Here is a 26,943-nt window from a genome sequence, read left to right as displayed (position 1 = left end):
TCCATTGTTTCTGTCAGGTCCACATTGGGTAGACATCAATTGAAAAATAGGAAATTACTATGAAATAATAAAATATTTCAGTTGTGTATATTACTAGTATATATTTGATGACTATATTGTTTTTCATTCCTTATAGTCATCATCTCATCTCTGCTCAGGCAATATCAGCTCCAGAGCTGAAATCAATTTACTAGTTCTTCAAATTAGATAAAGCATACTTTCACCAACTTTCTCTATCCCTCTAGTCATTGTGTTGTGTACATTCCTCTCTCAGGTGATCTGTGCGTATCTAACGGCTCCCGAGTGGCGCAGCGGTCTTAGGCACTGCATAGGCACTGCAAGAGGCATCACCACAGTCCCTGGTTCGAATCCAGGCTGTGTCACATCCGGCCGTGATTAGGAGTCCCGTAGGGCGGCTCACAATTGTCCCAGTGATGTCTGGGTTTGGCTCGGGTAGGTTGTCATTGTAAATAAGAATTTGTTCTTAACTGACTTGCGCCTAGTAAAATAAATATATAATAAAAAACATAACATGCTTAAAACTGTATAAGTCTCTGTCAGTTTCCATGAGATAGCACAGTGACAAAGTCAAAATTGGCTATATTGTACAAATTCATGAAAACAAAAATTTAATTTTTGGTCTTGATTTAAGGTGAGGGTTAGGCAAAAGGTTAGCAGTGTGGTTAAGGTTAGGTTTAAAGTCACATTTTATGAAGATAAATTGTAGAAATAGGTAGGGTTTATGATGCAGTGGCAGAGGCAACTAGTGACAACAGTCTCTGTTTGAGCAGGAAACAACAGGCGCAATGGATCAGGGTCATTGTAGTTAAGTACCACGTTTCTGCACTGAACAGGGTTGAATATTTGCTTAATGAAAACTACAACTCCCTTCAACCCCGCATCCCACATAATTCTTGACTTGATTTCTCTCGTGAGTGATTTGATTTCCCTCTAAAGAACTAACTACATGGAATTCAAGTAATTGAACAGACGTCGGTCAATTAGTTGTTTAATAAACAACATTTTAGCACTAATCTATCTTAAACATTTTACATACTTTTTTGTATGGTTATCTTTTATAAACGTTAGAAAGGGGGAGGTGCCTACAAGTCTCAGTTTTTTTTTCTTCTTACCTCTCCTGCACATGCTATTTTCATTCTACTTTTAAACTCTCATCATATTGTAAATAAATAAATACACATTTCAAAACAATTTCACATTTTTTGTTATGCTTACATTCAGTTGCCCCTCCATGTTGCACACAGCATGCTTGGCTGGTTTAAGATGAAATCGTCAAACCTGTTACATTCAACCCTGTTACTTTAATTGTCAACTTTTATGGTCATTTTTCTTCTTTTAACCTCTGGAGATTTAACATGTTTGTTATGAAGTTGAACATGTGCTCTTTATGACATAATGTTAAAATGAAGTGAAATCAGTAGTTATTACACTACCCAAGAGACACTCTCAGTGGAACGACCCAGCTAAGATGGATACCACAAAATAATTAGGTGCTCACCCTGAAACTGAAAAACATACAATAAAAGACAAATTGTCAGACACACACTTTAACACTGCAGGAACAGACGATACATCTTGCCAGCTTGGACAGTTAGAATATTTTTTATTCCAAACGAGTTTGTGTGTCTATAGGATTTAACATCAGGTTGCTGCTATGGAGAGGACGTACCCGTCCCCCCTCATCTCTATCAACCCACCCCTGCCCACCCTCCACCCATCTCCCCAAAACAGCAGCATCCTCCTATAGATCCGTACTTCAATAGGAATAATAATAATACAAATTGAATCATAATATTCAACATCATTCTTTTAATAATCCATTTAGCACTAGTATAGAAATATGAAAAAATAACAGAGAACTGAAAAGTTAACAGAAACGATTTGTTTGTTTTGTTGAGTAAACTCTCTCCCCTCACAGACACCCCTCTGATTCACTTTGGCTACCCCTCCTTCCCCCCTGACATTGTTATATGTCCCAATACTCAAAGGTCTTCATTTTCTTATCTCCTTTCCTTCTTCACCACTGATAGGTGAAAAGACCGGTTAGAGATGCACCAGCTGTCTATCCCTGTAAGATCAATTGTTGTGTAGGAAAGGAGATGAGGAAAGGAGGCCAATGAAGTGTATTGGAAGAAAGCCATCCAATGGTTTCACAGCATTGAGTTGAGACTAGAGTGGTGACCTATGCAGATGTGTGTGTCTGGCTCACTGATGCACTGTGGGTCCAAGAGAAGAAAAACATAAATAATTATGTATTTCTTAGGTTGCATGGTTATGTCTGTCAGTGTGTGTGTGTATGATGATCTGAGGTGTATGTGTGAGAGAAGCAGCAGAAAGCCTCCGAAAGGCTAGAACCCTGTAACATTATTCCCCGTCATACTTTTATAACATTAAACCATGACCTCCGTCTCCTCCATAGTCATTGTGTGGCTATTAGTTATTAAAGGGGAATAATTACCAGATCTAAAGCTCCACAGGCTGTAATGAGAGGGCTCAGGGTGGTGTGGAGCTCTGTGTGGAGTTCTGGCAGGCGTCTGTGCTGCAGACAGCCAGTTCAATGTGATGTAGAGCAGGGAAGCTTTAGTCCCAGCCTCCCGGCAGCACGGCCAAGCCCCCTGCAAGATGCTGCCCAGAATGACCAGATCAGGACAAATCTCATTATGGAAGTAGTTCAATTAAGGATTTGTCATTCAAATACAGTCCTCCTTTATCTCTCTGTTCCTCTCTGTTGCATTCCTATTTTTTCTCTTACTCCTCTATCTCTCTCCTCTTCCTCTCTCCATCGCTCTCTCCTTTTTCTCTCTCTCTCCCCATCCTCTCTCATCTTCCTCTCTCCTCTTCCTCTCTCTCTGTGCTATGAACAGAGGTAAAGAGGAGAAAAGGCTTGGCAAGTATTCTCCAGGATAACAAGTTATTTCACATCGCAAAGCCTCTGATTATCATATACTTGGTATGATCATTTGTTCCTCTCACTTGCTGTAAGGACAGACCTCTCCGCGCACACACACACACACACACACACACACACACACACACACACACACACACACACACACACACACACACACACACACACACACACACACACACACACACACACACACACACACACACACACACACACACACACACACACACACACACACACACACACAGAAATTATATTATGCATATCTGACTTTGTTACAACTAATTTCCAGCCAAATCTGCTTTCTTCAATGTCGTTTCAAAAGCAGCTACGGGGTCCCCGGAGGGACAAAACACCTCCTCCACACAGTAAACCTCAGGGGAGTCTTGTCTTCATAGTGTGTCGTGATCCACCACATTAGTCACATATATAGTCTTTATTTTTCTGTAACTTCCACTTAGAACAATGGTAACCAAACGACAAAGACAACAACAAAAAAATCTGGAAAATCATATAATTCTCCGAGTCAGTTTAAAAGTCTTCTGTTGTTGTATGTTACATAGATTTAAGGTCCTCCAGGATCGATGTGGGCTCCTCCTCCAGTGGTCACCGTCCAGAGAGGAAGAGCTGGCCGCTCTAGATGAGTCTGTGGTACCATGGAAAGGGAAAGAGAGAGAGAGAGAGAGATGGAGAGAGAGAGCGGGGAGAACAGGGAGAGACCAACAGAGAAACCAGTAGGTCTGGCATCAAATTATGTGCGTTACCTGACTACTTTATCCAGTGTAGCTCAGTCCTGATTGGTCCACTGGTAAGTCAAGATAAGAACCGAGCAGCCATCTTCAAGTAAACCACAAAACCAGAACATAGTGGAGCATGGTTCTGTGAACAGACTGGGCTAACATCAGAACCAGCTGGGCAGCGCGCTGGAGAGCAAAGGAAGTCTCTCCTTCTTTCTCCTTCTGTATGGGTGTGTCTTTTGGTATCTGTGCAAATATATCCTTTCCATTGCTTCATCACACATCTCACAACGTCTTTGATCCCTCTAATTCTCTCTCTCTCTTTCTCCCTCCTTCTCTCCCTGTAGTTCCCTCCTGGAGGCCAATGTACAGAGGGTCAGAGAATAGTGTGTCACTGAGCAGCTCAAAACATCAGTTAAGTCACCGTTAACTTGCCCCCATATACCCTCCAGCCCCTCCTAGTTCGTCAGTCTTAGTCCTGCTTCCCCAGAAGGTCTGTGTCGGTGCTGCTCTGTGGGGGTGGTATGGGTAGGCAGGGTGCAGGGGTGCTGTGGGGGAGCCGCCGGGGGCTGGACCCCCCTCCCCCCTCGCTGTCTGTGTTGGAGGAGGAGGGGGGGGGAGGAGGGGGCAGGCGCGGCAGAGGTGCAGATGAGGGGGGGATCCTTGTGGACCCCATCCCTGACCTCAGGCTCTGGATCCTCCTGCACTCCTGGCAGATCCTGACGTGCGTGCAGCTGCGAGGGAGCGCCACGGGGGCCTGAGGCTGGGGCGGGTGAGGAGGGGTGGTGTTAGCCCCCAGAGGGTCCTCCAGGAGTCGCTGAGGCCCGGGGCCCATGTCTGAGGGACCTCCCCCAGCCCCTACATCCCCTCCTGGCCCCCCTGCTCCCCCAGTCAGGGGTCCCGAGCCACTGTAGAGCTTGCCGTTGCTGAGGCGCATCTCCCGTGCGAGGCGGAGTGGCCGCTGGGCCCCCAGTGCGATGCGGGTGGGGTGGCGGAGGGCCGCGGAGTTGCCCAGGGGGCGGCGACGACGGGAACGGGAACTCTTCTTACAGGAGACGGCGTTTCGGAACTCGGTGAGCATCTCCTGACAGACAGACACCTGGGAGAACAGAGGAGAGAGAGAGGGACGACGGGAAGGGGAGCATAGGGAGAGATAGGGGGCCACAAAGCAAAGTAGACAGACGGGGGGAAAAAGAGGGAAGGCAAAGGGAAAGAGATAGAGGGGGGAGAGTAGGAAGGTGGGGGGAAGAAAGAGGGGAAGCAAAAAAGAGAAGGAAAGCAGAAACATGGCGGAGGTGGAGTAAAAGAGATGGTAGAAGGAGAGGAGAACCGAATGAGGGTATAGAAAGGTAGAAAAGGCAGGGATGGCAATGAAAGTGTTAATGAATAGAAATGATTTGGAGATAATGAGCGGAGATGTAGAGATGGATAGAGGTTGGAGAATATCCAAAGAGCAGAGAGAGTTAATACAATCCATACAAATTACCAACTGAGCAGAACAAATTGTGTTCATTACACATTATATATAATATATATAATGGTACATAATGAACTATGAACAAACAGGCAGGCCCGCAAACTGAGGTGCATGTAGACAAACAACACACACAAACACAGACCCAAACAGACACACACACACACCTCTAACATTCCAACAGCATCACACACTTGCAAAAAAGTTCCAACAAAATGCATCAAGGACATATAGACATAGACATTATGGAATATTCTAATCCACAAAATCATAACAATGATGAATAATACTCTTACACAAACAGAAACAGTATTCATTATCAGAAAACAGACACTGATTGACAGAATGACAGGTGTGGCAGACCCACACAGAGCGAGGAGTGATCCAAGAATGGAAAGGAAGAGTACCAGCATGTGAGGCATGTAAAAGAAGATAGATCGTGACATTTAATGCCAGGGAAATCATTACACACTGCTTCTTAAGCAAGCAAATATTGGCATCACAATATTGGCTTATCCATACCCTGTACTAAACATGAACACATTCTGATCACAGTCAAAATACCCTCCCGCGATCACACACCAACGCTAGTACTATAGCATGCCAACACAAGTACGTTCACACAACATCACAACATCTGACTGGACCCTGATCTGCTTACAGGAGAAATCTGTCCTGCTTCATTTGAGGTTCAGTTGTAAAACTAGCCACCCTCATCACCCATGCACAATACATAGCAAACCCAACAGTGAAACACACAGACTAGACACACACTGATTAACATACACACACATGGCGCTAGAAGCAGCCCGACGAACACATATTCAAACACACACAGTTCCAGAGGCGGCCCAACAAACACACACATGCTGCACGACAGAGGATGGGGAGTCAGGGTTGGTGTGTTGCCATGGGGACCTACTGGGATGGGTCTGTGGTGTCGGCGAGGGCAGGAGTGAGGGCGTACCTCGTCTGTCTCTGAAGAGCAGCGCGTCGACCACGCAAACTCCATGATGGCCACGAACACAGCGATGATGAGGCCACTGATCAACACCACGAAGATACCCCCGATGTTCTCCATGCCCAGACCTGTGGAGGAGAGACATGATGGTTAATAATACACACACACATACAGTACCACCAATATGCCCCTGATTTAACACAAGAACAGTTACACACACAAAACCACAAACCCTGGTAATCTCCCATCTTACAGTACATTCAGAACACTCACAGACATTAGTTGAGATACAAAGCTGCAAAGACACTGGAAACAGAGTAGTGTACTGACCCTTGGCTCTGTGGTCCTCCTCTTTAGGGCACTGTCCTCCCTCCCACCACCTCCTCTTCAGGATCTCCAGCCTGTTGTTCTCCTGCAGGTGCAGGATGGCCATAGTGATCTCCTCTCTGAACGGAGATCCTGGGAGGGCGAAAGGAAAGAGGTAGGAGGAGAAAGAGGGGATTAAAGATGGAGGGGAAGAGGAATTAAAAGGCTTGTGGTCTCCTCCCCTTCTCATCCAGATGTTGTGGGTTGTACCACTCCCCCGTCTCTCCCTGTCTCCCATCCTCCCTCTATTTCACCACCATTCTCACACAATCTCTTCTTCTCTCTTTCCCATCTCTCCTTTTCCCCCATCTCTCCTCTCCCCATCTCTCCATCTCTCCCATCTCTCCTCTTTCCCATCTCTCCCCCATACCTCCCTCCATCCCTCTCTCATTTCTCCCCGCATACCTCCCTCCATCCCACCCTCCATCCCTCTCCACCATACCTCCCTCCATCCTTCCCCATCATCCCTCTATCCTCCTATACCTCCCTCCACCCATTTCTCTACTATACCTCCCTTCCTTCCTCCCTCCATTCCTCTCTTCCCCATACCTCCCTCCCCCCATCCTTTTCTCTCCCCATACCTCCCTCCATCCCTCTCTCCCCCTATACCTCCATCCCTCGCTCACCCAGTGGCATGCCGATGCCGTAGCCCTTGGTGTCCAGCAGACCACCTATCTGGGTGAGGTTACAGTTGAGTTTGCGGTAGTACTCATTCATGGTGCTCTCCAGGAGGAAGGCATATTTAGAGTTGACCACGCGGGCAATGCCCTCCTCCGTGCTCTTCACAAACACACTGGGCTGCTTGGAGTGCATGTAGTTCCACATGCGCTGGTATGTCTGGTAGCGCGAGTTCTGGAGGGGGGAGGGAGGTGGGGGGGGTGGAGGAAAGAGATGGAGGGGTGGGAAAGGGAAAGGGAAAGGGGAGGGAGGAGAAGGGAGGGGGGAGAAGGGATAGAGACGGAAGGGTAGGAAAAGAGAGATATATACATTTCCTCATATTTCCTCATAATTAAACAGATGCATTATCCTTTATCCAGATGCAGCTGAATCAAACGCCAGGTGGTAGTGTACATACAATATGTCATGCTAAGGAACAGCATAGACACAGAGTCAAGGTAACAGCAACCAGTTAGATACAGTATTGTATATGCAACAAAAGAGGTGAGATGTGGGTTGGATGTGAAGGACTCTTCGGTAGTATCTACAGTTAAGAGGTACAGTTAAGAGGTGGAGAGAGGGATGATACAGCATCAAGGGAGGTCTGGGTAAGCACAATGAACATACACACAATAAAGATACACAAACAAACACTCACACTCTAACCCCCACACACACACACCTAAACACTTACTCACAAACACACATGCACAATCAAGCACACAGTCCAAATACACTGACAAACACAGATGCCAGCAGCTCTTACATAAGCAAACACTGACACTCAGCCACTTAACACTAACAGCCATAAAGAACACAACAAGAGCTCAGAGACATGCCAGCAAATAGGGAAACAAATACACTCTCACACACAGACACACACACAAACTGTGATCAACCACATACCCACCTCACCATACACACAAATACAAATAGGAGCGATCTGAGACAGGTCGGCAAATACTAGAACAACAGCACACACACACACACCTCCCTCCCAGTCCTTCTCCATTCAAAGCTCTACATACGCCCCCCAGGGCCAGCGTCGGGCCGTACCATGAAGAAAGTCATGGTGCTCCCCCCGTGGATAGTGCCATACTCGATGTTGGTCTGGTCGGCCAGGTCGTCAGGAGACTCGATGGGCACCTCCATCCTCTGGACGGTCAGGAAGGCTGCCAGGTTGGCCGTGTAGGAGGAGATGATGATCAGCGTAAACATCCACCTGGGAGAAGAGAGAGACAGAGTTAGAGAGAGTAAGAGAAGGAGAGGGGGGATAGAGAGAGGGAAAGAGACGTAGGACTGAGGGGAAAGAAAGGGAGAAGTGACACCGTCAGAGAGAGACAGAGAGAGAGACAGATAGAGAGAGAGAGAAAGACAGAGAGAGAAAGAATAAGAGAGAGACAGAGAGAGAAAGTCAGAGAAAATACAGTTTGACAGAATCACAGACAGGGAGAGAAATGAGAGAGGAGAGGGTGACAGAGAGACATTTACTCGGACTGAGACATACAGACTGAGACATACTTACCCACCCATCTACACACACACACACACACACACACACACACACACACACACACACACACACACACACACACACACACACACACACACACACACACACACACACACACACACACACACACACACACACACACAGACTTACCAGACCCCTGAGACGCAGCGTGTGGACAGGGCACGGGGCATGATCTCAGAGCCCTGCTGCATGAAGCCTCCTACAGGGAACCACAGGCTGTTCCCTAGGGTGTACTGGTTCTCCAGCATGTCCTTGTGCCCCTGCAGACATGGGTGGGGGTTGTACCACTCATAGGGACTTAACCTGGAAGTAGGAGAGGAGAACACTCTTAGAAAAAAGGGTTCCATAAGGGTTCTTTGGCTGTCCCCATAGGATAACCCGTTTTGGTTTCAGGTAGAACCCTTTTGGGTTCCATGTAGAACCCTCTGTGGAAAGGGTTACACATGAAACCCAAAAGGGTTCTACCTGGAACCAAAAAGGATTCCTCAAAGGGTTCTTCTACGGCGACAGCCGAAGAACCCTTTTAGGTTCTAGATAGCACCTTTTTTCTAAAAGTGTAGAGGAGAGAAAGGACCATAAGGACCTCTGTACACAACATCTATCTATATCAACCAAGGCATTTTAATTTGGTGTGTATATAAGCTACTAAAACTCATTATTATTAAATTATGTCAACCAAAATGCACAAACAATCCCAGAGTTCCTCACTAGTTTCCTGTTCCTGTTGCCCTGGGTTACTGTGGTGCTCTTTCATGCACTTACCTTGCAGCCAGGAAGAGCACACAGCTGACAGCCAGGTAGGCAAGCAGCATGAAGAGCCAAACAGCCGGAGAGAAGGGGTCCAGGAAGGAGAAATACCCCGGCTTCCTCCCCTAAAACAGAGACAGAGAGAGAGATAGGACAGGTTGGAGTGAAGAAATGCATTGTCACGGCCCATAAAATAAACAGGATAGCACAAACAGCAGTTAGGGAAATCTAATACACCCAACTGCTCTGGTGTGTCTGTCTTACCAGGTGGACTCTGTACAAGATGCTGATTCCTAGCGTCATGAAGGGCTTGGAGAAGTCTATGACTTTCTCCCTCTCAGACGTGATGGTAAAGCCTGCTACTGCCAAGTCTGCTTTCTGGGGGAGGAGAGAGAGAGAGAGAGAGAGAGAGAGAAAGAGAGAGAGAGAGAGAGAGAGAGAGAGAGAGAGAGAGAGAGAGAGAGAGAGAGAGAGAGAGAGAGAGAGAGAGAGAGAGAGAGAGAGAGAGAGAGAGAGAGAGAGAGAGAGAGAGAGAGAGAGAGAGAGAGAGAGAGAGAGAGAGAGAGAGAGAGGGTCAGAAATAGATGACAACAAACCAACACTTCGGTCAGAGACCCCTGGTTTGGAGATGCACCTATGAGCCAATGGCGTTCCCTCCACCCCAGCGAGGGAGAAGGACAGAGTGACATATACACAGAGAGAGAAAAATTGTTATAGAACCAGAGATCCACTGCAGCAGAACTGTTCGCTGGCTGTTCCATCTAACAGTCAAATTAAAGCCTAATTGATGAACATGGGATTAGTCTGGTTTGATCAGTCAGGAGAGCAGAGAGAGTGGGGAGCAGGGCAGCACCATGGCAAGAGACACATGGGGACCACACTGTGGTAATTGAAGTATGATTGAAGTGTGACCTAATTAAGCACACATAGTCTCTTATTATTGTGTGTGTGTGTGTGTGTGTGTGTGTGTGTGTGTGTGTGTGTGTGTGTGTGTGTGTGTGTGTGTGTGTGTGTGTGTGTGTGTGTGTGTGTGTGTGTGTGTGTGTGTGTGTGTGTGTGTGTGTGTGTGTGTGTGTGTGTGTGTGTGTGTGTGTGTGTGTGTGTGTGTGTGTGTGTGTGCTCACCCTGTTGATGAGCTCTCCCACCATGCCGGTCCAGGACCCATTGGGTTCAGGCGCTCCATACAGCCCATCATCCACCAATTTAATCCTGAAGGAGCACTTCAAGATGTCTGCCAGCTCTCTCAACATGTCCACACAGAAGCCTTCGTACTGGTCATTCCCCTGGTACTCCTGGTAGTTCCCCTTACGCATCACATAGGGGCTCTCCTGCACAGAGAGGAAGGAGATAGGGAGGGGACAGAGGGATGCATGTCAACTCTGGCATTACTATGTGTAGGAGACTGATGTGATTTACTAAAATGACCTTAGGTTATACACTGAGTGAACAAAACATTAAGAACACCTTTCTAATATTAAGTTACACCCCCTTTTGCCTTCAGAACCGCCTCTATTTGTCGGGGCTTGGACTCTACAAGGTGTCGAAAGCGTTCCACAGGGATTCTGGCCATGTTGACTAAATGCTTCCCACAGTTGTGTCAAGTTGGCTGGATGTCCTTTGAGTGGTGGACCATTCTTGATACACATGGGAAACTGTTGAACATGAAAAACCAGCAGCGTTGCAGTTCTTGACAAACTCACACTGGTTCGCCTGGCTCCTACCGTCATACCCCGTTCAAAAGCACTTAAATCTTTTATCTTGCCCATTCACCTCTGAATGGGACACATACACAATCCATGTCTCAATTGTCTCATGGCTTAAAAATCCTTATTTGTCTCCTCCCTTCATCTACACTGATTGAAGTGGATTCCCCTGGTCAGTCTATGTCATGGAAAGAGCATTCCTAATGTTTTGTACACTCAGTGTATATGGTGATGACCTCAGTATATGGTGGTCGTAATACAGGTTTGACCTCACCAGTATGGTGGTCATAATAAAGGTCTTGACCTCACCAGTATGGTGGTCATAATAAAGGTCTTGACCTCACCAGTATGGTGGTCATAATAAAGGTCTTGACCTCACCAGTATGGTGGTCATATTAAAGGTCTTGACCTCACCAGTATGGTGGTCATAATAAAGGTTTTGACCTCACCAGTATGATGGTCATAATAAAGGTTTTGACCTCACCAGTATGGTGGTCATAATAAAGGTCTTGACCTCACCAGTATGGTGGTCATAATAAAGGTTTTGACATCACCAGTATGATGGTCATAATAAAGGTTTTGACCTCACCAGTATGGTGGTCATAATAAAGGTCTTGACCTCACCAGTATGGTGGTCATAATAAAGGTTTTGGCCTCTTCAGTATGGTGGTCATAATAAAGGTTTTGGCCTCTGCAGTGTGGTGGTCATAATAAAGGTTTTGACCTCACCAGTATGGTGGTCATAATAAAGGTTTTGACCTCACCAGTATGATGGTCATAATAAAGGTTTTGACCTCACCAGTATGGTGGTCATAATAAAGGTTTTGACCTCACCAGTATGGTGGCCATAATAAAGGTTTTGACCTCTTCAGTATGGTGGCCATAATAAAGGTTTTGGCCTCTTCAGTATGGGGGTCATAATAAAGATTTTGGCCTCTTCAGTATGATGGCCATAATAAAGGTGTTGATCTCACCAGTATGGTGGTCATAATAAAGGTTTTGACCTCACCAGTATGTTGGTCATAATAAAGGTTTTGGCCACTTCAGTATGGTGGTCATAATAAAGGTTTTGACCTCACCAGTATGGTGGCCATAATAAAGGTTTGGACCTCACCAGTATGGTGGTCATAATAAAGGTGTTGACCTCTTCAGTATGGTGGTCATAATAAAGGTGTTGACCTCTTCAGTGTGGTGGTCATAATAAAGGTGTTGACCTCTTCAGTATGGTGGTCATAATAAAGGTTTTGACCTCACCAGTATGGTGGCCATTATAAAGGTTTGGACCTCTTCAGTATGGTGGTCATAATAAAGGTTTTGACCTCACCAGTATGGTGGCCATTATAAAGGTGTTGACCTCTTCAGTATGGTGGTCATAATAAAGGTTTTGATCTCACCAGTATGATGGTCATAATAGAGGTTTGACCTCATCAGTATGGTGGTCAAAATAAAGGTTTTGACCTGACCAGTATGGTGGCCATAATAAAGGGTTGGACCTCTTCAGTATGGTGGCCATAATAAAGGTGTTGGCCTCTTCAGTATGGGGGTCATAATAAAGGTTTTGACCTCACCAGTATGATGGCCATAATAAAGGTGTTGATCTCACCAGTATGATGGTCATAATAAAGGTTTTGGCCTCTTCAGTATGGTGGCCATAATAAAGGTTTTGGCCTCTTCAGTATGGTGGTCGTAATAAAGGTTTTGACATCACCAGTGTGGTGGTCATAATAAAGGTTTTGGCCTCTTCAGTATGGTGGTCATAATAAAGGTTTTGGCCTCTGCAGTGTGGTGGTCATAATAAAGGTTTTGACCTCTTCAGTATGGTGGTCATAATAAAGGTTTGAACCTCTTCAATATGGTGGCCATAATAAAGGGTTGGACCTCTTCAGTATGGTGGCCATAATAAAGGTTTTGGCCTCTTCAGTATGGGGGTCATAATAAAGATTTTGGCCTCTTCAGTATGGTGGCCATAATAAAGGTTTTGATCTCAACAGTATGATGGTCATAATAAAGGTTTTTTCCTCTTCAGTATGGTGGCCATAATAAAGGTTTTGGCCTCTTCAGTTTGGGGGTCATAATAAAGGTTTTGATCTCAACAGTATGATGGTCATAATAAAGGTTTTTTCCTCACCAGTATGGGGGTCATAATAAAGGTTTTGGCCTCTACAGTATGGTGGCCATAATAAAGGTTTTGGCCTCTTCAGTATGGTTGTCATAATAAAGGTGTTGACCTCTTCAGTGTGGTGGTCATAATAAAGGTTTTGACCTCACCAGTATGGTGGTCATAATAAAGGTTTTTACCTCACCAGTATGGTGGCCATAATAAAGGTTTTGACCTCACCAGTATGTTGGTCATAATAAAGGTTTTGGCCACTTCAGTATGGTGGTCATAATAAAGGTTTTGACCTCACCAGTATGGTGGCCATAATAAAGGTTTGGACCTCACCAGTATGGTGGTCATAACACAGGTGTTGGCCTCTTCAGTATGGTGGCCATAATAAAGGTTTTGACCTCACCAGTATGGTGGCCATAATAAAGGTTTTGACCTCACCAGTACGATGGTCATAATAAAGGTTTTGGCCTCTTCAGTGTGGTGGTCATAATAAAGGTTTGGACCTCTTCAGTATGGTGGCCAAAATAAAGGTTTGGACCTCTTCAATATGGAGGCCATAATAATGGGTTGGACCTCTTCAGTATGGTGGCCATAATAAAGGTTTTGGCCTCTTCAGTATGGGGGTCATAATAAAGATTTTGATCTCACCAGTATGATGGTCATAATAAAGGTTTTGGCCTCTTCAGTATGGTGGCCATAATAAAGGTTTTGACCTCACCATTGTGGTGGTCATAATAAAGGTTTTGACCTCTTCAGTATGGTGGTCATAATAAAGGTGTTGACCTCTTCAGTGTGGTGGTCATAATAAAGGTGTTGACCTCTTCAGTATGGTGGTCATAATAAAGGTGTTGACCTCTTCAGTGTGGTGGTCATAATAAAGGTGTTGACCTCTTCAGTATGGTGGTCATAATAAAGGTTTTGACCTCACCAGTATGGTGGCCATTATAAAGGTTTGGACCTCTTCAGTATGGTGGTCATAATAAAGGTTTTGATCTCACCAGTATGGTGGCCATTATAAAGGTGTTGACCTCTTCAGTATGGTGGTCATAATAAAGGTTTTGATCTCACCAGTATGATGGTCATAATAGAGGTTTGACCTCATCAGTATGGTGGTCAAAATAAAGGTTTTGACCTGACCAGTATGGTGGCCATAATAAAGGGTTGGACCTCTTCAGTATGGTGGCCATAATAAAGGTTTTGGCCTCTTCAGTATGGGGGTCATAATAAAGATTTTGGCCTCTTCAGTATGGTGGTCATAATAAAGGTGTTGACCTCTTCAGTGTGGTGGCCATAATAAAGGTGTTGATCTCACCAGTATGATGGTCATAATAAAGGTTTTGGCCTCTTCAGTATGGTGGCCATAATAAAGGTTTTGGCCTCTTCAGTATGGTGGTCGTAATAAAGGTTTTGACATCACCAGTGTGGTGGTCATAATAAAGGTTTTGGCCTCTTCAGTATGGTGGTCATAATAAAGGTTTTGGCCTCTGCAGTGTGGTGGCCATAATAAAGGTGTTGATCTCACCAGTATGATGGTCATAATAAAGGTTTTGGCCTCTTCAGTATGGTGGCCATAATAAAGGTTTTGGCCTCTTCAGTATGGTGGTCGTAATAAAGGTTTTGACATCACCAGTGTGGTGGTCATAATAAAGGTTTTGACCTCTTCAGTATGGGGGTCATAATAAAGATTTTGGCCTCTTCAGTATGATGGCCATAATAAAGGTGTTGATCTCACCAGTATGATGGTCATAATAAAGGTTTTGGCCTCTTCAGTATGGTGGCCATAATAAAGGTTTTGGCCTCTTCAGTATGGTGGTCGTAATAAAGGTTTTGACATCACCAGTGTGGTGGTCATAATAAAGGTTTTGGCCTCTTCAGTATGGTGGTCATAATAAAGGTTTTGACCTCTTCAGTATGGTGGTCATAATAAAGGTTTGAACCTCTTCAATATGGTGGCCATAATAAAGGGTTGGACCTCTTCAGTATGGTGGCCATAATAAAGGTTTTGGCCTCTTCAGTATGGGGGTCATAATAAAGATTTTGGCCTCTTCAGTATGGTGGCCATAATAAAGGTTTTGATCTCAACAGTATGATGGTCATAATAAAGGTTTTTTCCTCTTCAGTATGGTGGCCATAATAAAGGTTTTGGCCTCTTCAGTTTGGGGGTCATAATAAAGGTTTTGATCTCAACAGTATGATGGTCATAATAAAGGTTTTTTCCTCACCAGTATGGGGGTCATAATAAAGGTTTTGGCCTCTACAGTATGGTGGCCATAATAAAGGTTTTGGCCTCTTCAGTATGGTTGTCATAATAAAGGTGTTGACCTCTTCAGTGTGGTGGTCATAATAAAGGTTTTGACCTCACCAGTATGGTGGTCATAATAAAGGTTTTTACCTCACCAGTATGGTGGCCATAATAAAGGTTTTGACCTCACCAGTATGTTGGTCATAATAAAGGTTTTGGCCACTTCAGTATGGTGGTCATAATAAAGGTTTTGACCTCACCAGTATGGTGGCCATAATAAAGGTTTGGACCTCACCAGTATGGTGGTCATAACACAGGTGTTGGCCTCTTCAGTATGGTGGCCATAATAAAGGTTTTGACCTCACCAGTATGGTGGCCATAATAAAGGTTTTGACCTCACCAGTACGATGGTCATAATAAAGGTTTTGGCCTCTTCAGTGTGGTGGTCATAATAAAGGTTTGGACCTCTTCAGTATGGTGGCCAAAATAAAGGTTTGGACCTCTTCAATATGGAGGCCATAATAATGGGTTGGACCTCTTCAGTATGGTGGCCATAATAAAGGTTTTGGCCTCTTCAGTATGGGGGTCATAATAAAGATTTTGATCTCACCAGTATGATGGTCATAATAAAGGTTTTGGCCTCTTCAGTATGGTGGCCATAATAAAGGTTTTGACCTCACCATTGTGGTGGTCATAATAAAGGTTTTGACCTCTTCAGTATGGTGGTCATAATAAAGGTGTTGACCTCTTCAGTGTGGTGGTCATAATAAAGGTGTTGACCTCTTCAGTATGGTGGTCATAATAAAGGTGTTGACCTCTTCAGTGTGGTGGTCATAATAAAGGTGTTGACCTCTTCAGTATGGTGGTCATAATAAAGGTTTTGACCTCACCAGTATGGTGGCCATTATAAAGGTTTGGACCTCTTCAGTATGGTGGTCATAATAAAGGTTTTGACCTCACCAGTATGGTGGCCATTATAAAGGTGTTGACCTCTTCAGTATGGTGGTCATAATAAAGGTTTTGATCTCACCAGTATGATGGTCATAATAGAGGTTTGACCTCATCAGTATGGTGGTCAAAATAAAGGTTTTGACCTGACCAGTATGGTGGCCATAATAAAGGGTTGGACCTCTTCACTATGGTGGCCATAATAAAGGTTTTGGCCTCTTCAGTATGGGGGTCATAATAAAGATTTTGGCCTCTTCAGTATGGTGGTCATAATAAAGGTGTTGACCTCTTCAGTGTGGTGGCCATAATAAAGGTGTTGATCTCACCAGTATGATGGTCATAATAAAGGTTTTGGCCTCTTCAGTATGGTGGCCATAATAAAGGTTTTGGCCTCTTCAGTATGGTGGTCGTAATAAAGGTTTTGACATCACCAGTGTGGTGGTCATAATAAAGGTTTTGGCCTCTTCAGTATGGTGGTCATAATAAAGGTTTTGGCCTCTGCAGTGTGGTGGCCATAATAAAGGTGTTGATCTCACCAGTATGATGGTCATAATAAAGGTTTTGGCCTCTTCAGTATGGTGGCCATAATAAAGGTTTTGGCCTCTTCAGTATGGTGGTCGTAATAAAGGTTTTGACATCACCAGTGTGGTGGTCATAATAAAGGTTTTGACCTCTTCAGTATGGGGGTCATAATAAAGATTTTGGCCTCTTCAGTATGATGGCCATAATAAAGGTGTTGATCTCACCAGTATGATGGTCATAATAAAGGTTTTGGCCTCTTCAGTATGGTGGCCATAATAAAGGTTTTGGCCTCTTCAGTATGGTGGTCGTAATAAAGGTTTTGGCCTCTTCAGTATGGTGGTCATAATAAAGGTTTTGGCCTCTGCAGTGTGGTGGTCATAATAAAGGTTTTGACCTCTTCAGTATGGTGGTCATAATAAAGGTTTGAACCTCTTCAATATGGTGGCCATAATAAAGGGTTGGACCTCTTCAGTATGGTGGCCATAATAAAGGTTTTGGCCTCTTCAGTATGGGGGTCATAATAAAGATTTTGGCCTCTTCAGTATGGTGGCCATAATAAAGGTTTTGATCTCAACAGTATGATGGTCATAATAAAGGTTTTTTCCTCTTCAGTATGGTGGCCATAATAAAGGTTTTGGCCTCTTCAGTTTGGGGGTCATAATAAAGGTTTTGATCTCAACAGTATGATGGCCATAATAAAGGTGTTGATCTCACCAGTATGATGGTCATAATAAAGGTTTTGGCCTCTTCAGTATGGTGGCCATAATAAAGGTTTTGGCCTCTTCAGTATGGTGGTCGTAATAAAGGTTTTGACATCACCAGTGTGGTGGTCATAATAAAGGTTTTGGCCTCTTCAGTATGGTGGTCATAATAAAGGTTTTGGCCTCTGCAGTGTGGTGGTCATAATAAAGGTTTTGACCTCTTCAGTATGGTGGTCATAATAAAGGTTTGAACCTCTTCAATATGGTGGCCATAATAAAGGGTTGGACCTCTTCAGTATGGTGGCCATAATAAAGGTTTTGGCCTCTTCAGTATGGGGGTCATAATAAAGATTTTGGCCTCTTCAGTATGGTGGCCATAATAAAGGTTTTGATCTCAACAGTATGATGGCCATAATAAAGGTTTTGGCCTCTTCAGTATGGTGGTCGTAATAAAGGTTTTGACATCACCAGTGTGGTGGTCATAATAAAGGTTTTGACCTCTTCAGTATGGGGGTCATAATAAAGATTTTGGCCTCTTCAGTATGATGGCCATAATAAAGGTGTTGATCTCACCAGTATGATGGTCATAATAAAGGTTTTGGCCTCTTCAGTATGGTGGCCATAATAAAGGTTTTGGCCTCTTCAGTATGGTGGTCGTAATAAAGGTTTTGACATCACCAGTGTGGTGGTCATAATAAAGGTTTTGGCCTCTTCAGTATGGTGGTCATAATAAAGGTTTTGGCCTCTGCAGTGTGGTGGTCATAATAAAGGTTTTGACCTCTTCAGTATGGTGGTCATAATAAAGGTTTGAACCTCTTCAATATGGTGGCCATAATAAAGGGTTGGACCTCTTCAGTATGGTGGCCATAATAAAGGTTTTGGCCTCTTCAGTATGGGGGTCATAATAAAGATTTTGGCCTCTTCAGTATGGTGGCCATAATAAAGGTTTTGATCTCAACAGTATGATGGTCATAATAAAGGTTTTTTCCTCTTCAGTATGGTGGCCATAATAAAGGTTTTGGCCTCTTCAGTTTGGGGGTCATAATAAAGGTTTTGATCTCAACAGTATGATGGTCATAATAAAGGTTTTTTCCTCACCAGTATGGGGGTCATAATAAAGGTTTTGGCCTCTACAGTATGGTGGCCATAATAAAGGTTTTGGCCTCTTCAGTATGGTTGTCATAATAAAGGTTATGACCTCTTCAGTGTGGGTGTCATAATAAAGGTTTTGACCTCACCAGTATGGTGGTCATAATAAAGGTTTTTACCTCACCAGTATGGTGGCCATAATAAAGGTTTTGACCTCACCAGTATGTTGGTCATAATAAAGGTTTTGGCCTCTTCAGTGTGGTGGTCATAATAAAGGTTTGGACCTCTTCAGTATGGTGGCCAAAATAAAGGTTTGGACCTCTTCAATATGGAGGCCATAATAATGGGTTGGACCTCTTCAGTATGGTGGCCATAATAAAGGTTTTGGCCTCTTCAGTATGGGGGTCATAATAAAGATTTTGATCTCACCAGTATGATGGTCATAATAAAGGTTTTGGCCTCTTCAGTATGGTGGCCATAATAAAGGTTTTGACCTCACCATTGTGGTGGTCATAATAAAGGTTTTGACCTCTTCAGTATGGTGGTCATAATAAAGGTGTTGACCTCTTCAGTGTGGTGGTCATAATAAAGGTGTTGACCTCTTCAGTATGGTGGTCATAATAAAGGTGTTGACCTCTTCAGTGTGGTGGTCATAATAAAGGTGTTGACCTCTTCAGTATGGTGGTCATAATAAAGGTTTTGACCTCACCAGTATGGTGGCCATTATAAAGGTTTGGACCTCTTCAGTATGGTGGTCATAATAAAGGTTTTGACCTCACCAGTATGGTGGCCATTATAAAGGTGTTGACCTCTTCAGTATGGTGGTCATAATAAAGGTTTTGATCTCACCAGTATGATGGTCATAATAGAGGTTTGACCTCATCAGTATGGTGGTCAAAATAAAGGTTTTGACCTGACCAGTATGGTGGCCATAATAAAGGGTTGGACCTCTTCACTATGGTGGCCATAATAAAGGTTTTGGCCTCTTCAGTATGGGGGTCATAATAAAGATTTTGGCCTCTTCAGTATGGTGGTCATAATAAAGGTGTTGACCTCTTCAGTGTGGTGGCCATAATAAAGGTGTTGATCTCACCAGTATGATGGTCATAATAAAGGTTTTGGCCTCTTCAGTATGGTGGCCATAATAAAGGTTTTGGCCTCTTCAGTATGGTGGTCGTAATAAAGGTTTTGACATCACCAGTGTGGTGGTCATAATAAAGGTTTTGGCCTCTTCAGTATGGTGGTCATAATAAAGGTTTTGGCCTCTGCAGTGTGGTGGCCATAATAAAGGTGTTGATCTCACCAGTATGATGGTCATAATAAAGGTTTTGGCCTCTTCAGTATGGTGGCCATAATAAAGGTTTTGGCCTCTTCAGTATGGTGGTCGTAATAAAGGTTTTGACATCACCAGTGTGGTGGTCATAATAAAGGTTTTGACCACTTCAGTATGGGGGTCATAATAAAGATTTTGGCCTCTTCAGTATGATGGCCATAATAAAGGTGTTGATCTCACCAGTATGATGGTCATAATAAAGGTTTTGGCCTCTTCAGTATGGTGGCCATAATAAAGGTTTTGGCCTCTTCAGTATGGTGGTCGTAATAAAGGTTTTGACATCACCAGTGTGGTGGTCATAATAAAGGTTTTGGCCTCTTCAGTATGGTGGTCATAATAAAGGTTTTGACCTCTTCAGTATGGTGGTCATAATAAAGGTTTGAACCTCTTCAATATGGTGGCCATAATAAAGGGTTGGACCTCTTCAGTATGGTGGCCATAATAAAGGTTTTGGCCTCTTCAGTATGGGGGTCATAATAAAGATTTTGGCCTCTTCAGTATGGTGGCCATAATAAAGGTTTTGATCTCAACAGTATGATGGTCATAATAAAGGTTTTTTCCTCTTCAGTATGGTGGCCATAATAAAGGTTTTGGCCTCTTCAGTTTGGGGGTCATAATAAAGGTTTTGATCTCAACAGTATGATGGTCATAATAAAGGTTTTTTCCTCACCAGTATGGGGGTCATAATAAAGGTTTTGGCCTCTACAGTATGGTGGCCATAATAAAGGTTTTGGCCTCTTCAGTATGGTTGTCATAATAAAGGTTATGACCTCTTCAGTGTGGGTGTCATAATAAAGGTTTTGACCTCACCAGTATGGTGGTCATAATAAAGGTTTTTACCTCACCAGTATGGTGGCCATAATAAAGGTTTTGACCTCACCAGTATGTTGGTCATAATAAAGGTTTTGGCCACTTCAGTTTGGGGGTCATAATAAAGATTTTGGCCTCTTCAGTATGATGGCCATAATAAAGGTGTTGATCTCACCAGTATGATGGTCATAATAAAGGTTTTGGCCTCTTCAGTATGGTGGCCATAATAAAGGTTTTGGCCTCTTCAGTATGGTGGTCGTAATAAAGGTTTTGACATCACCAGTGTGGTGGTCATAATAAAGGTTTTGGCCTCTTCAGTATGGTGGTCATAATAAAGGTTTTGACCTCTTCAGTATGGTGGTCATAATAAAGGTTTGAACCTCTTCAATATGGTGGCCATAATAAAGGGTTGGACCTCTTCAGTATGGTGGCCATAATAAAGGTTTTGGCCTCTTCAGTATGGGGGTCATAATAAAGATTTTGGCCTCTTCAGTATGGTGGCCATAATAAAGGTTTTGATCTCAACAGTATGATGGTCATAATAAAGGTTTTTTCCTCTTCAGTATGGTGGCCATAATAAAGGTTTTGGCCTCTTCAGTTTGGGGGTCATAATAAAGGTTTTGATCTCAACAGTATGATGGTCATAATAAAGGTTTTTTCCTCACCAGTATGGGGGTCATAATAAAGGTTTTGGCCTCTACAGTATGGTGGCCATAATAAAGGTTTTGGCCTCTTCAGTATGGTTGTCATAATAAAGGTTATGACCTCTTCAGTGTGGGTGTCATAATAAAGGTTTTGACCTCACCAGTATGGTGGTCATAATAAAGGTTTTTACCTCACCAGTATGGTGGCCATAATAAAGGTTTTGACCTCACCAGTATGTTGGTCATAATAAAGGTTTTGGCCACTTCAGTATGGTGGTCATAATAAAGGTTTTGACCTCACCAGTATGGTGGCCATAATAAAGGTTTGGACCTCACCAGTATGGTGGTCATAACACAGGTGTTGGCCTCTTCAGTATGGTGGCCATAATAAAGGTTTTTGACCTCACCAGTATGGTGGCCATAATAAAGGTTTTGACCTCACCAGTACGATGGTCATAATAAAGGTTTTGGCCTCTTCAGTGTGGTGGTCATAATAAAGGTTTGGACCTCTTCAGTATGGTGGCCAAAATAAAGGTTTGGACCTCTTCAATATGGAGGCCATAATAATGGGTTGGACCTCTTCAGTATGGTGGCCATAATAAAGGTTTTGGCCTCTTCAGTATGGGGGTCATAATAAAGATTTTGATCTCACCAGTATGATGGTGATAATAAAGGTTTTGGCCTCTTCAGTATGGTGGCCATAATAAAGGTTTTGACCTCACCATTGTGGTGGTCATAATAAAGGTTTTGACCTCTTCAGTGTGGTGGTCATAATAAAGGTGTTGACCTCTTCAGTGTGGTGGTCATAATAAAGGTGTTGACCTCTTCAGTATGGTGGTCATAATAAAGGTGTTGACCTCTTCAGTGTGGTGGTCATAATAAAGGTGTTGACCTCTTCAGTATGGTGGTCATAATAAAGGTTTTGACCTCACCAGTATGGTGGCCATTATAAAGGTTTGGACCTCTTCAGTATGGTGGTCATAATAAAGGTTTTGACCTCACCAGTATGGTGGCCATTATAAAGGTGTTGACCTCTTCAGTATGGTGGTCATAATAAAGGTTTTGATCTCACCAGTATGATGGTCATAATAGAGGTTTGACCTCATCAGTATGGTGGTCAAAATAAAGGTTTTGACCTGACCAGTATGGTGGCCATAATAAAGGGTTGGACCTCTTCAGTATGGTGGCCATAATAAAGGTTTTGGCCTCTTCAGTATGGGGGTCATAATAAAGATTTTGGCCTCTTCAGTATGATGGCCATAATAAAGGTGTTGATCTCACCAGTATGATGGTCATAATAAAGGTTTTGGCCTCTTCAGTATGGTGGCCATAATAAAGGTTTTGGCCTCTTCAGTATGGTGGTCGTAATAAAGGTTTTGACATCACCAGTGTGGTGGTCATAATAAAGGTTTTGACCTCTTCAGTATGGTGGTCATAATAAAGGTGTTGACCTCTTCAGTGTGGTGGTCATAATAAAGGTTTTGACCTCACCAGTATGATGGTCATAATAAAGGTTTTGACCTCACCAGTATGATGGTCATAATAGAGGTTTTGACCTCATCAGTATGGTGGTCAAAATAAAGGTTTTGACCTGACCAGTATGGTGGCCATAATAAAGGTTTTGGCCTCTTCAGTGTGGTGGTCATAATAAAGGTTTTGACCTCACCAGTATGGTGGCCATAATAAAGGTTTGGACCTCTTCAGTATGTTGGCCATAATAAAGTTTTGGCCTCTTCAGTATGGTGGCCATAATAAAGGTTTTGACCTCTTCAGTGTGGTGGCCATAATAAAGGTTTTGACCTCACCAGTATGGTGGTCATAATAAAGGTTTTGACCTCACCAGTGTGGTGGTCATAATAAAGGGTTTTTCCTCACCAGTATGGTGGCCATAATAAAGGTTTTGACCTTACCAGTATGGTGGTCATAATAAAGGTTTTGACCTCACCAGTATGGTGGTCATAATAAAGGTTTTGACCTCTTCAGTATGGAGGCCATAATAAAGGGTTGGACCTCTTCAGTATGGTGGCCATAATAAAGGTTTTGGCCTCTTCAGTTTGGGGGTCATAATAAAGGGGTTGACCTCTTCAGTGTGGTGGTCATAATAAAGGTTTTGGCCTCTTCAGTATGGTGGCCATAATAAAGGTTTTGACCTCACCATTGTGGTGGTCATAATAAAGGTTTTGACCTCTTCAGTATGGTGGTCATAATAAAGGTGTTGACCTCTTCAGTGTGGTGGTCTTATAAAGGTGTTGACCTCTTCAGTATGGTGGTCATAATAAAGGTGTTGACCTCTTCAGTATGGTGGTAATAATAAAGGTTTTGATCTCACCAGTATGATGGTCATAATAGAGGTTTGGACCTCATCAGTATGGTGGTCAAAATAAAAGTTTTGACCTGACCAGTATGGTGGCCATTATAAAGGTGTTGACCTCTTCAGTATGGTGGTCATAATAAAGGTTTTGATCTCACCAGTATGATGGTCATAATAGAGGTTTGACCTCATCAGTATGGTGGTCAAAATAAAGGTTTTGACCTGACCAGTATGGTGGCCATAATAAAGGGTTGGACCTCTTCAGTATGGTGGCCATAATAAAGGTTTTGGCCTCTTCAGTATGGGGGTCATAATAAAGATTTTGGCCTCTTCAGTATGATGGCCATAATAAAGGTGTTGATCTCACCAGTATGATGGTTATAATAAAGGTTTTGGCCTCTTCAGTATGGTGGCCATAATAAAGGTTTTGGCCTCTTCAGTATGGTGGTCGTAATAAAGGTTTTGACATCACCAGTGTGGTGGTCATAATAAAGGATTTGACCTCTTCAGTATGGTGGTCATAATAAAGGTGTTGACCTCTTCAGTGTGGTGGTCATAATAAAGGTTTTGACCTCACCAGTATGATGGTCATAATAAAGGTTTTGACCTCACCAGTATGATGGTCATAATAGAGGTTTTGACCTCATCAGTATGGTGGTCAAAATAAAGGTTTTGACCTGACCAGTATGGTGGCCATAATAAAGGTTTTGGCCTCTTCAGTGTGGTGGTCATAATAAAGGTCTTGACCTCACCAGTATGGTGGCCATAATAAAGGTTTGGACCTCTTCAGTATGTTGGCCATAATAAAGTTTTGGCCTCTTCAGTATGGTGGCCATAATAAAGGTTTTGACCTCTTCAGTGTGGTGGCCATAATAAAGGTTTTGACCTCACCAGTATGGTGGTCATAATAAAGGTTTTGACCTCACCAGTGTGGTGGTCATAATAAAGGGTTTTACCTCACCAGTATGGTGGCCATAATAAAGGTTTTGACCTCACCAGTATGGTGGTCATAATAAAGGTTTTGACCTCACCAGTATGGGGGTCATAATAAAGGTTTTGACCTCACCAGTATGGTGGTCATAATAAAGGTTTTGACCTCTTCAGTATGGAGGCCATAATAAAGGGTTGGACCTCTTCAGTATGGTGGCCATAATAAAGGTTTTGGCCTCTTCAGTTTGGGGGTCATAATAAAGGGGTTGACCTCTTCAGTGTGGTGGTCATAATAAAGGTTTTGACCTCACCAGTACGGTGGCCATAATAAAGGTTTTGGCCTCTTCAGTATGGTGGTCGTAATAAAGGTTTTGACCTCACCAGTGTGGTGGTCAAAATAAAGGTTTTGACCTCTTCAGTGTGGTGGTCATAATAAAGGTTTTGACCTCACCAGTATGATGGTCATAATAAAGGTTTTGACCTCACCAGTAAGATGGTCATAATAAAGGTTTTGACCTCACCAGTAAGATGGTCATAATAGAGGTTTTGACCTCATCAGTATGGTGGTCAAAATAAAGGTTTTGACCTGACCAGTATGGTGGCCATAATAAAGGTTTTGGCCTTTTCAGTGTGGTGGTCATAATAAAGGTTTTGACCTCACCAGTGTGGTGGTCATAATAAAGGGTTTTACCTCACCAGTATGGTGGCCATAATAAAGGTTTTGACCTCACCAGTATGGTGGTCATAATAAAGGTTTTGACCTCACCAGTATGGGGGTCATAATAAAGGTTTTGACCTCACCAGTATGGTGGTCATAATAAAGGTTTTGACCTCTTCAGTATGGAGGCCATAATAAAGGGTTGGACCTCTTCAGTATGGTGGCCATAATAAAGGTTTTGGCCTCTTCAGTTTGGGGGTCATATTAAAGGGTTTGACCTCTTCAGTGTGGTGGTCATAATAAAGGTTTTGACCTCTTCAGTGTGGTGGTCATAATAAAGGTTTTGACCTCATCAGTATGATGGTCATAATAAAGGTTTTGACCTCACCAGTATGATGGTCATAATAGAGGTTTTGACCTCATCAGTATGGTGGTCAAAATAAAGGTTTTGACCTGACCAGTATGGTGGCCATAATAAAGGTTTTGGCCTCTTCAGTGTGGTGGTCATAATAAAGGTCTTGACCTCACCAGTATGGTGGCCATAATAAAGGTTTGGACCTCTTCAGTATGTTGGCCATAATAAAGTTTTGGCCTCTTCAGTATGGTGGCCATAATAACGGTTTTGGCCTCTTCAGTATGGTGGCCATAATACAGGTTTTGACCTCACCAGTATGGTGGTCATAATAAAGGTTTTGACCTCACCAGTGTGGTGGTCATAATAAAGGGTTTTACCTCACCAGCATGGTGGCCATAATAAAGGTTTTGACCTCACCAGTATGGTGGTCATAATAAAGGTTTTGACCTCACCAGTATGGGGGTCATAATAAAGGTTTTGACCTCACCAGTATGGGGGTCATAATAAAGGTTTTGACCTCACCAGTGTGGTGGTCATAATAAAGGGTTTTACCTCACCAGCATGGTGGCCATAATAAAGGTTTTGACATCACCAGTATGGTGGTCATAATAAAGGTTTTGACCTCACCAGTATGGGGGTCATAATAAAGGTTTTGACCTCACCAGTTTGGTGGTCATAATAAAGGTTTTGACCTCTTCAGTATGGAGGCCATAATAAAGGGTTGGACCTCTTCAGTATGGTGGCCATAATAAAGGTTTTGGCCTCTTCAGTTTGGGGGTCATAATAAACGGGTTGACCTCTTCAGTGTGGTGGTCATAATAAAGGTTTTGACCTCACCAGTACGGTGGCCATAATAAAGGTTTTGGCCTCTTCAGTATGGTGGTCGTAATAAAGGTTTTGACCTCACCAGTGTGGTGGTCAAAATAAAGGTTTTGACCTCTTCAGTATGGTGGTCATAATAAAGGTGTTGACCTCTTCAGTGTGGTGGTCATAATAAAGGTTTTGACTTCACCAGTATGATGGTCATAATAAAGGTTTTGACCTCACCAGTAAGATGGTCATAATAGAGGTTTTGACCTCACCAGTATGGTGGTCATAATAAAGGTTTTGACCTGACCAGTATGGTGGCCATAATAAAGGTTTTGGCCTTTTCAGTGTGGTGGTCATAATAAAGGTTTTGAC

The 26,943-nt window shown here is 43.3% G+C and overlaps 1 protein-coding gene across 3 annotated transcripts in view; it reads right to left on the bottom strand.

Moving 5' to 3' along the window:
* Positions 1 to 1,815: 1,815 nt before the first annotated feature.
* The window catches only part of LOC139564477 (glutamate receptor ionotropic, kainate 5-like), a 257,557-nt gene continuing 232,429 nt past the window's right edge, over positions 1,816 to 26,943 (bottom strand). The window contains exons 14-23 of one of the 3 annotated variants that reach the window (XM_071384032.1): positions 10,530 to 10,733; positions 9,670 to 9,783; positions 9,421 to 9,530; positions 8,788 to 8,961; positions 8,181 to 8,346; positions 7,094 to 7,319; positions 6,432 to 6,560; positions 6,108 to 6,229; positions 5,437 to 5,473; positions 4,571 to 4,765 (exon numbers count right to left, since the gene is read on the bottom strand). In XM_071384032.1, the coding sequence (XP_071240133.1) occupies positions 4,713 to 4,765; positions 5,437 to 5,473; positions 6,108 to 6,229; positions 6,432 to 6,560; positions 7,094 to 7,319; positions 8,181 to 8,346; positions 8,788 to 8,961; positions 9,421 to 9,530; positions 9,670 to 9,783; positions 10,530 to 10,733 (1,335 nt within the window). In that variant the 3' untranslated portion in view covers positions 4,571 to 4,712. Of the gene's footprint in view, positions 4,766 to 5,436; positions 5,474 to 6,062; positions 6,230 to 6,431; positions 6,561 to 7,093; positions 7,320 to 8,180; positions 8,347 to 8,787; positions 8,962 to 9,420; positions 9,531 to 9,669; positions 9,784 to 10,529; positions 10,734 to 26,943 lie in introns of all 3 variants that reach the window. The other 2 variants (XM_071384030.1, XM_071384031.1) reach the window with 2 other exon arrangements.

Source organism: Salvelinus alpinus, chromosome 35 (assembly GCF_045679555.1).
Source record: "Salvelinus alpinus chromosome 35, SLU_Salpinus.1, whole genome shotgun sequence".
Classification (NCBI taxonomy): Eukaryota; Metazoa; Chordata; class Actinopteri; order Salmoniformes; family Salmonidae; genus Salvelinus; species Salvelinus alpinus.
This window is presented reverse-complemented; position numbering and strand designations above follow the sequence as displayed.